General features: G+C 35.5%; 1 protein-coding gene across 2 annotated transcripts in view; it reads left to right on the top strand.

The window, feature by feature from the left end:
- Window positions 1-11,701, top strand: part of LOC106879962 (protein dachsous) — a 441,440-nt gene that overhangs the window by 318,403 nt on the left and 111,336 nt on the right. The window contains exon 2 of one of the 2 annotated variants that reach the window (XM_052969840.1): window positions 11,425-11,552. The exons of the other annotated variant lie outside the window; for it this stretch is intronic. Coding sequence (XP_052825800.1) covers window positions 11,425-11,499 — 75 coding nt within the window. The 3' untranslated portion in view covers window positions 11,500-11,552. Of the gene's footprint in view, window positions 1-11,424; window positions 11,553-11,701 lie in introns of those variants that run through there. 2 annotated transcript variants of the gene reach the window in all.

The raw sequence follows: 11,701 nt of genomic DNA, 5'->3' as shown, positions 1-11,701 counted from the left end.
TATATATATATATATATATATATATATCATCATCATCGTTTAACGTCCGCTTTCCATGCTAGCATGGGTTGGACGATTTGACTGAGGACTGGTGAAACCGGATGGCAACACCAGGCTCCAATCTAATTTGGCAGAGTTTCTACAGCTGGATGCCCTTCCTATATATATTTATAAAGGATACTTTCAGATGAAAGGATATAACTGAATGAGCTCTGGCATGGCTCTGTGGTTAATGAGCTCATTTTGATACCATGTAATTCTTGGCAGTGCTGTCTTAAGGGGTGGTCATACTGGGCAGTTGCCTTGGTTTATGTATGCTATGACTTGCCCTCAATAAATAAATACTATAGAGCCTAGTGTATTGATTCCCCCTGGAGGCCAATAATACGTTTAAGTCAGCTCGGATTCCGGGTTTGATTGCACTGTACTGCACCTTGGGCATGTGGCCCCTACCAAAACCCTGAATTACTCAATACCTAAAGTGTGGAATATGGTTGGTGGAAACTGTAGAAGCCAAATGTGTGTGTGTGTGTTTATTTTTGCCAGCATATATCAGCCAAAGATATAAACATTGACAAGAAAATGAAAAAAAATGAAAAAAAAAAAAATACACAGGAAACCAGTTGTTTTCAAATGAAGTCCTTTGCAATATTTGTTCCTTGCTGAATTACAGAAAATCCCTTGCTATTCTCTCCTTCGGAAATACAATGAACCAATGATACTAGGGCCAGTGGAAACGTGTAACAAACTACATTATTGCACTCACTTACACTATCATCGCAACAACAACAACAATAATTATAATAATAAATAAGTAAATTGATATAGACAATAGAAGTACAAAAGTTGTGGCTAATAAGTAAGTGTTCAGCTTGGATTAGTGCAAGTAGATCTAACACACTAATCCATAGACATCAGACATATTCACTTGAACAAGATGTCTTAATCCATATAAGCTGATAAATTATTTATTTCATACAAATACTAAATAAATGTGTTTTCTTCCTGACTGTATCCTAATCATCAGTCTCCACCAATTAAATCACTTAGATTATATACATATATGTGGTTGGTTTCATCATCATCATCATCATCATCATCATCATCATCATCATCATCATCATCATCCTCATCACCACAAAATAGTAAATTGGCAGAATCATTAGCAAGTCAGTGATACTTTGTCAGTCTTTACTATGTAAGTTCAAATTCCACTGAGGTCAACTTTGCCTTTCATCCTTTCAGGGTCAATAAATTAAGTACCAATGAAACACTGGGGTCATTGTAATCAACTTGTCCCTCCCCTGAAATATCAGGCCTTGTGCTTACAATGGAAAGGATTATTATTATTATTATTAGTTGTTGTTTTTGTTAATCCGCCAAGGTCAACTTTACCTTTCATCCTTTCGGGATCGATAAATTAAATACCAGTTGTGTACTGGGGTCGATCTAATCAACTGCCCCGCCTCCCCCAAAATTTCAGGCCTTGTGCCTAGAGTAGAAAGGATTATAATTTGTTGTTGTAGTTCAGTCACAACCTGTGATCAAATGGTTCCTGTCTGTCAGATGACATTAGGACTGACCTGTGAACTAAACAATAACCCTAAAGTTTGTTGTTTTGTCGTTCTAATTTAGGAGTTTGTTGCCTGTCCAGCTGCTGTGCATTGATAATTTGCTTGGTAGCCTGGAATTTGTGAGAGACGGTGTAGAATGGTTTCTGCACAGTCTTGGGAGTACATAGAAGTGAATTGTGGAATTAGCTAAGGTATGCGAGAACATGGTAGTTGTCATGTCGGTTTGTCCACTTTCACTTTCCCAGGAAAGAAAAAGGTAATCACGGCGCACTGAAGAGATTTAAAGAAGAGGAAGAGGAAGACTTGAAAAAGTGTCTCTAGAGCACCTTCTTGTTTTCTTTCTTTCTTTCTTTCTCTTATTACTTTCCATTTAAATATATTTTCTGTTCTCTTTTTGTTGTTGCTGTTGTTGTTGTTGAAGTTATCACATGTGTTATGTAAATAGTTGCCTTAGTAACCTGAACATGGTTTCAATGCTGGAATAATAATGGAGAGTGCTGCTTGTGCCAAGGTGACGTGCTGCAAGTAAATTGGATGAGGTAGAAGAAGATGAGATAAGATGTGGTCGGAGTTTCCTTTCCAGTGAAAGAGCAGCCATAGTTTCAAGAAAGTTTCAATGTTCCATCTTTAAGGAAATGAGAAAACTCGTAGGTCATCAGAAGATGGCAAACTTTGATAGAATTTTCTGTGTATTATTTTTGTAATGTATTTAATGTTCTGGTGCCAAATGTGTGAATAGCATCTCACTAGTTAAATTGAGATTTCTTTGAGTGTTAGTCATGGCTTGGAAATCTAAAAGACTGCCAGGCTGCAAACAATCCAAACCACTCGAGGTTTTTAAAAGGCCAGCACTTGAGGAATTTAAGTGTATAGTTTGAAATTCAGTAGAAATTCTATTTGTACATTACTGTTTCTCTCTAACTAAAGGACTTTGATGTGAGAATGTCATTTTCCATTCCTCACCATATTTCTTGAAGCTCTATTTTCTTCAAATCCTGACTGCTGTTCCTTGAAGCTCTTTGAAAAACTAGACTTTTAATCATTTACACTTTCAAGTGAGGGATTATTTTAGCTTTTCAGGTTCAAACCTCATTTTAAGTACATTCAACATTGATTAACCCACTTGCACAGCACTAAACTTTTGAAGATTTTTGGTCCTAACCATTTTTATTTTATTCATTTATTTATTTATTTTCTGTCTTATATTTAAACCTCATTGTTTTAATTCCTTTGTAAGAATTGTTGATAAAGTGCATTCAGTTAGACATTTCAAGATTTTGAAATAAAATTGACCTGACACTTTTTTCTGTCCAGTAGTTTATTTATATCCAGCCAGGCCTAAAAGACAAACCTAGTGAGATTCCTCTATTTATACGATGATCATTTAGAAAGAAACTATTGTTGCCTTTTAGTTCACAGATTGATGCTGCCACCATTGAACTTGTCCAATATTGCAGAGGGTTTCGAGGAATCACAGGAATTCAGTATCAACTGAGTGTACAGTTGGTAACTATAGTGCATATTGTATTTGAGGGAATTCCGCTGTGTTTCTCCTAATATAATAACGAGTGTAGTGTTTATATATATTATGGAGATGTACTTGCATAGCAAGTGACTTGATCTGAGATCATGTGCCGGAACAATTGCAGCGTGGAAGGTGTTTATAAGCCATTTAAAATAAAACACAAAGACCGTTAGATTCACTTCAACATTTAAATTTAATTTGTCTATTAAATTTCTGTGATGCAGCACAGAATTTTGTCAGTGAAGAGGTCGCGGTCTCAAAGCGACGAAAATATTTTGACAATATATATATATATATATATATATATTTGTCCAGAATCATGCCAGATGTGGAGGAGGAGAGAAAGTAGTAATTCAGTGAAAGAGAAGTAGTGAGAGTAATAGCCATGACTGAGAGGGAGTGAGAGAAAGTAATAGCAATGAGAGAGAGAGGAAGGCGTGATAGATGAATAAGGAAGGAAGGGGTGAAGAAAGAATCAGCATTTCAACTCTGTGTGAGTATATGTGTGTATGTGTGCGCGTGTACAAGGGAAGTATGTGAATGTTTGTATGTGTGATTATTATGTACCTTATTTATATATAAAATGCTACAATTAGCCATCACTATTGACGGCATGTGGTCAGCTAGTATATAATATTGTACAAGCTATTATAGATTCAGGACATGCATGCGCACGCACACACACAGCGAAAATTAAAATAACAAAACAACAAAAGTCAGAAGGACGTACATAGGAAATGTATTAGTTTGGCACTCAGTAAAAGATTGAAAGAAGAGTAGGTGTAACGTTTTGAGCATGGCTCTTCATCAGATGAGTATGATATAAAGCATTCTGGAAGCATTGTACTGTGCACGGTACGATGTATAATATTGTAGAGGGCTACTGTTGGGACTAACATAGTACATATATATATATATATATATATATATATATATATATAGAATTGTAGAAACTATTGTAATATGTGTACAATACTGTGGGATATTACTGTTGTGTATAAACAGAGCTGTAGAGGCTAATGTGGTGCTTATATTGGTATGAACTCCTATGGAGAATATATACTTTTGTAAAGGCCTGTGTCCACTACACATTCTTTATTTTCTCTCCTTGTTTCTTTCTGTGGAAGAGCGTAGGCTCGAAACATTAAAGACTTTTACACTTCCCGAGTGTTAAGATAATACATTTGTTTGTTGTCTACACCACCTGTCTTCATCGTTTGTTTTTTTGCGAATTCTCCCTATATATATATATACATATATATAGTCAATTCAAACATGAACAAGCAAGAAAAAACACGGCAAAACAACAACGCGAGGACGTGGAATAAGTACAATGTTATTGGACGCTCAGGAAAGGAAAGAAAAGAAAGAGGATTTCTCGTTTCGAGCAGAGCTCTTCATCAGAAATATAGGAAAAGTTCAAAGAAGGGAAGACAGAGAAAGAAAATCGCCAACGATGCACACGCAGTCATATATATATATATATATATATATATATTTGGGTTTGGGTCTGCTTGCGTGTTGTAGAATCAGCTGTAGAGAATACAGAGTAAAGTGTACATGTACTAGTAAAAATGACAGCATTTTAGAAGAATTAAGCTAAAAATGGTATTTGATAAATTCATTGATATAACGTACATTACATATATTTGATATAGACTTGTATAGTTAGAATAATTAAATTTTTATTGAGAATTCTTTGAAAGATTGGATCCAAAGGGGATTAAGCATAACGAAAAGTTTTATATAAAGTATTTAAATAATTTATTTAGTTTAAAAACAATAAAAACTACTTCATTTCATTGCTGCAGATTTCTCCAACTATTATTTTATTAATCACTGGTGAGCTGGTGCTGTCAGAAATGATGGTAATACTCTCACATATTAAAAGTTATTCATATTCCCGATTTTCACCAAAGAATGTAGGGGGAAAATATTGGTAAGAGTTTACTGCCAACAGACTTGTTGGTTTGGTTTATATGTGAATATTATTGACAAAATCCTTTGCAAATATTCTTCCCTAAAAAAAACTTAGCGGTTTGGCAAAAGACACCAATAGAATAAGTACTGGGCATAGAAAGAATAAGTCCTGGGGTCGATTTGCTCGACGAAAGGTGGTGCTCCAGCATGGCCACAGTCGATGATTATTATTATTATTATTATTATTATTATTATTATTATTATGGCCGAGTTGCCTATTAGAACAACCAGTTATAGCACATTGACTGGAATATTATAGGAAAGATCTAAATCTTTGTCAGTTTTCGCAATGCCTCTGCTTTCCAGTGTTTGGTGCTAAAGAGAATCTCAACTACTCCAAAATGCATGCATTCATCAGTCTGAATAAGGGGGCACTTCAAACCGACATGGCGTTTTACACCTTTTTGTCTGCAGCAAGAAGTTTTCTCTGAGACAAAAACACAGTAAATGGCTTCCTTGTGAGTTTGATGAATACGCCCCAAGTAATATTTGAACTGGTAACAAGTTTGAATTTAACGGCTTTAACTGACTGAAACTTTGAGGTCCCTGTCAACTATATTCTTGTTTAAGAATAATAAATTTGTACTCTACAAAGGTATAGGATAACTCCTGAGATTAATGTAAAATTGCTTTTACTATAAATACATAAACACAAACATTCAAACACACACACACACAGGTTTGAGGTAGCATGAGAGGAAGAGACAGAAGAAAGACAATTCTTGGTCTTAGTGGATCTATGTGATAAAGGTACCCACTAGGCTGGTTAGGAGGACCGGGTTATGTGAGGGTCAGCCCCAAGTGATATCAGTGACTGCACTGCAGATTGAACCAGGGTTTCTTACACGTCCCAGTTTATTCAGGTTTTGTTTGTTAGTTTGTGGGGGGGGGGGGAATTATCCCCACCGCTGCCACCACCCTACTCCACACCCACACCCCACTGTTCCTAGAGAATTATTAAGTTTGTTCTGGTGTTCAGTGGTGCTTGACATGTAACAATAGTACCACATGTATATTTGCTCAACCATGGCATCTGATGTAACTAATTTCGGAAATATTACACAATGTCAATGCCAACAAATCTATAAACATTTATGTTCAGCTAGTTTGCACACACACACACATACAAATACACACACACACACACACACATACACTGCACACATATATACTTACACACTCATAAGCGAGTGTGTGTGTATCTGTGTATAATAACATTCATATTTATATGCACACTCACCACACATGCACACATGAAATATATACATGTATATATTTAAGCACACGTATTTATATATCTATAGGCATACACATACACACACGCATATATAGAAGAGCATTCACATGCACTTAAGCATATGTGTACATACATATATGTATGCAGATATACATATGTATGTATATGTGCGTATACACATGAACATGCATGCACACACACATACACATATAGAAGAGCACTTACATATATGTATACATACATACACATGTATGAATGTATACACATGCTTTCACACAGACACACATACACATGCATATATAGAAAAGCACTCGCATATATGTAAGCATATATATATACATACATATATGTTTGCAGACATACATATGTATGTGTATGAATGTATACACACGCATGCACACACACACTCACACACACACGCACACACTCACACATGCGCAAAGTATTTCAGTGTCAGGAATATTAAATATGGTGAAAAGCATTGACCTTGGATTTGAAGGGAACTTATCAAGAGACAAAATGAACTCAATTTGGTTAGTGTAGTCTTTGGGAAATCTTCTGGAATTATGTTGGTGTCAGCATCGTCTTTCACATTGAATTTCCTACAGAATGCCTACGTGTACATACGTATATATTTCTTACATAGCTCTGTGTATGTGTGTGTGTGTGTGTGTTAAAAAGTTGTTGAGTCATTACATGTGGAGATCAAGAGCTAAGTACTTTAAGCACTGCACTTACCAAATTCTTGTTTGTTTCCACCATCTGTCGTCACCATTTTAGTGACCATTTTGCTATGCTGGCATGGGTTGGACTGAATTTGTCGAGGAAGATTATCTACAGCCAGATGCCTTCCTTGTTGCTAACCCAAGTAAGGTGATATTTCCTTGTGACCAAACATGTTTCTACACAAGACTGGAAACAAAGGACACTGCTGGTATGGTGGTGACACTCGCTTATTACTGTCATGTGATGTCAAGACAAGGAGACAGTAACACACACCCATGCTAGCATGGAAAACGGATGCTAAATGATGATGATTGTGAGATAAATGAGTCATGTAATGTTGCCTCTGTTGTTCTGTTAAGAGTCTTTATTGTGATGTAAGCATAATACAGTTGGGTGTGAACTATGCACAACATCCATACAATTACATAATATGTTACTTAAGTCCCAGCTCATCAGGCTACCAAATAAGCAAGAAAGCAGTGACATGTTGCTTAATCACTGGTCACTTGTTTATCTGGCCTCACACACAAACAGATGTAGATAGATAGATAGATAGATAGATAGAAAAATAGGTAGGTAGATAGATAGATGGATAGGTAGTTAGATAGATAGGTATACAGACAGACAACAAGCTTCTTTCAGTTTCCATCTAGCAAATCCGTTCATAAGGCATTGGTCAGCTTGAGGCTTTAGTGCAGTGGTTCCCAAAGTGGGTGGTATTGCCCCCCCCCCCGGGTGGCAGTGGAAAGTTCCAAGGGGGCGTTCAAGGAAAGTGGGGTGGTGATGGGGTAGCGATTCATGTAAAACCAACAAAATAATGTTTTTCATTAGGTTAAGTTTCATTTGTGAAATACAGTTGCTTTGAATTTGCTTCAGAAAGAGGTCTATATTTTTTATGGTTAGTTGGGATGGGGGCGCGAGGAATGTAGCCCGGGTATGAAGGGGGGGGCGGCGGCAGCCCGAAAAACCTTGGGAACCACTGCTGTAGTAGAAGACATTTGTCCATAATGCCGCATGGTAGAACTGAACCAGAGACAAACATGATTAGGAGGAAATAAACTCCTCAGCCACACAGCCATGTCTCTGCTCTATGCATGTATGAATCTAAAGAAATAGTGTTCTTGCAGTCTATTATGAGAACAACAAAGGACGGAAGATGATAAGATAATAGCAGTGTTGATATACGGAGAGATGTATGGAAGATTCATATTTTCAACAGAACTTAATGTTGGCTTCCATATATCTGTGTATGTGCACGTATGCACATAGATGTATATGCGTGTTGATGTCAGAGCAGAGTGCATGCACATGTATACAAATCTATTTGTCAGTATGTAAATCTAATAATGTATGCGTTTGTGTGTGTGTGTGTGTGTGAATGTGTCTGAATGTGTGCCAGTGTCAGAGTGCATATATATATATATATATATATATATATATATATATATATATATATATATATATATGTATATATGTATGTATGTATGTATGTGTAAGCGTTTCTTTGAAAGTATGTAGGTTTAGTATATGTGTGTGTGTGTATGTGTCAGATACGAACACATACGTTTGCCTGTATGTTTATGGGGTCTCGTGCAAGTGATGATAAGAAGGTAACAAGAGAGAGAAAGAGAGAAGTGTACCTCTGTATGTATGTATACATGTATGTGTTCATGTGTGTGTTTGTGTGTTGTTGTTGTTGTTGTAATAGTTGTTGTTTCCAAGGTGATAGTTTGGGTTGTTGTGCAAAGCAGTAAATTGCTAAGTTAGAGCTGTTAGCTTTTTGGGTTTTTTTTTTTCTTTTTTTGCTGGATTACTGCTAAGTGTAGGCAACCTAGCATGAATTCAAACTACCACCGTATATCAAGTGATCTATGGTGGTAGCACAATCTATGGTTCTTCGTCTCTCCTCCCACACCTCACTCCATGTCCATGAATGAACGGACATAGGGTGAGGTGGAGAGAGAGAGAATGGGGGGGGAGCAAGACAGTGAAGGGGAGAATGAGAGGAGAAAGGAAAAATAAGAATTATTGCTGGAAAGAAACAGGCAGGGAAAGACAAACAGAAGGAGTGTGTAACAGAGAGCAAGGATGGAAAAGAGAGAGTGAGAATGGCAGAGAGAGAGAGAGGAGGACAAGAATGTGAAATTAAAGAAATGTAGGAAGAAAGAGAGAGAGAGGGGAGGACAAGAATGTGAAATTAAAGAAATGTAGGAAGAAAGAGAGAGAGAGAGAGAATGTGAATTAAAGAGAGAGAGTTCATATTTCTAGAGACATGTATTGAAGCTTAAGTAATGACCAGTTCTTGTCTGCCTTGCATGGTCTACAACACTTCGCATCATTGACAGATGGAATAACAAGAGCCAAAAGACAGTTGTGTATGCAGAGAGAGAGAGAGAAAAGAGAGGGAGACAAACAGAGAGATAGATAGAGACTGAGTGAGAAAGACAGACAGACAGACAGACAGGGGGAGAGAACTCACATTCTTCAAAAAAAAAAGAAAAAAAACCCCACAAGTCTTTATTATCATGCTAAACACTTCCTGTTAGATCAGCTTGTTGCAATCGTCATTCTTGAGGCTACCATCCTTTTTTATTCTTTTTATGTTATATTTTTTTTGGTCTGCTCTTGGTAGTTTTTTTTTGTTGTTGTTCATTTTGTAGTTGCTTGTGTTTGTTTTTGTCATTATTGTTGTGGCTACTGTTGAACCTGCAGTTGTTGTTGTTGTTGTTATTATTGTATTTCTTTGTGGTGTTTAGAAAATGAAAAGCTGTTCTTCACGAAGAAATTCTTTGATGGTTTATTTATTATTATTATTATTATTATTATTATTATTATCATGCTTTGTTGTTGTTTCTTTCCATAAAACCAACAAACAAATGGTTATTGGCATCGAGACTGAAAATCTTTTCTTATTTTGCTGCAAAGACCTGGTCTTGTACTCTCAGCATAATATTGACATCGATGCTACTGTTAGCATTAAAAAAAAAACCACTTGCAAATCAATGAGCATGCGATTGAATCATTGCTCCAACTTTTAGAAGCAGTAGTCAAATCTTCCTCAAATGCTGCCCTATATATTCATGGGATAATTATATGCAAATGTATTTTTAACCTTTAGCACATTGTAGGTGCATTATGTCACCATATGAGTTTTCTCCCCTATAGTAACAGCAGTGGTAGTGAAAGCAATTCTAGAGAAAATGCAGTATGTTAAAGGTTGAAGTCATTTTTGCGTTTTAAGTCAATATTTTAAAATTTATAGGAGCGGCTGTGTGGTAAGTAGCTTGCTTGTGTGTGTATGTGTGTGTGAGAGAGAGAGAGAGAGTGTAGCTTTAACATTTATTTTATCTTTTCCTCTTTTTTAATTGAATGAATTGACCCTGGTAGGTCTTTGTTCTTTTAAAAACCTGGTACTTATCCTATTGGGCTCTCTTACCAAACTGCTACTGGTAAGTTACAGGGATGTAAACAAACAAACACCGGTTGTCAAGTGATGGTGGGGGAAAAGCACACACAAACACACACACACATATACGACAGGATACTTTCAGTTTCCATCTACCAAATCCACTCACAAGGCTTTGGTCAACCTCATGCTATAGTAGAAGACACTTGCCCAAGGTGCCACACTGTGGGACTGAACCTAAAACCATGTGATTGGGAACCAAACTTTGGTTATATATATATTCATTATGCAGTTTTTTTTTATCTTTTCATTTAACACATTCATGCAGACTTTTTGCTACCATATAGGCCTTTTGACATTTCTTTCATATTTTTAATATTTTTTTCTTTTACAGATGTCTCTCTGACATGTGTGTGTGTTTATGTGTGAGAAAGACTATATATATTAATCCGTGTGTATGTGTGTGTGTATAGTACATAGACGAACTTTATAGTCAAGGACAAAGCTAGTCATTTATATGCATTACTGTATACGTATGCATATATACATACATACACATATATATAGTATATATGTATATATATATAAAATGTACATACACATATATATTGTATATATACATATATATATATAATGTACATACACACACACATATATTTATATTTATCTATATATATATATATATATATAATCTACACACACACACACACATATATAATGTACATAGGAATATACATATATAAAATGTACATGGATATATATATATATATATGTTTATACACACGCACGCTCACAAGCATACATAATCATTTGTGCAAATATGCATATTTCTATGCACATTATTACATAATATTATATTCATATATTATATGTAAATCTATGTCCATGATTCTTCTACTCAACTTCTCTTTCTGCCTATTTATTGGCATCATGCTATATATATTATAACCTCTGTATTTTTTCTCTCTATTTCTAGGTAAGTGTCATGTATTATACACGCATCTTTTTTCAAGAGTGTTTCATCAACATACATAATGATGTGAGTACATAACATTCTCTGTATTATCATTATTATTATGTTTATTATTATTATTATTATTAGAAAGGGTTATTGTTATTATTATTATTATTATTATTATTATTAGAAGGGATTGTTGTTGTTGTTGTTATTATTATTATTATTATTATTATTATTTGTTGTTGTTCTTATTGTTGCTATTGTTTCCTTGCTTTTCCTCCATCTCTCTTCGTTT

Source organism: Octopus bimaculoides, chromosome 7 (assembly GCF_001194135.2).
Source record: "Octopus bimaculoides isolate UCB-OBI-ISO-001 chromosome 7, ASM119413v2, whole genome shotgun sequence".
NCBI classification, from domain to species: domain Eukaryota; kingdom Metazoa; phylum Mollusca; class Cephalopoda; order Octopoda; family Octopodidae; genus Octopus; species Octopus bimaculoides.
This window is presented reverse-complemented; position numbering and strand designations above follow the sequence as displayed.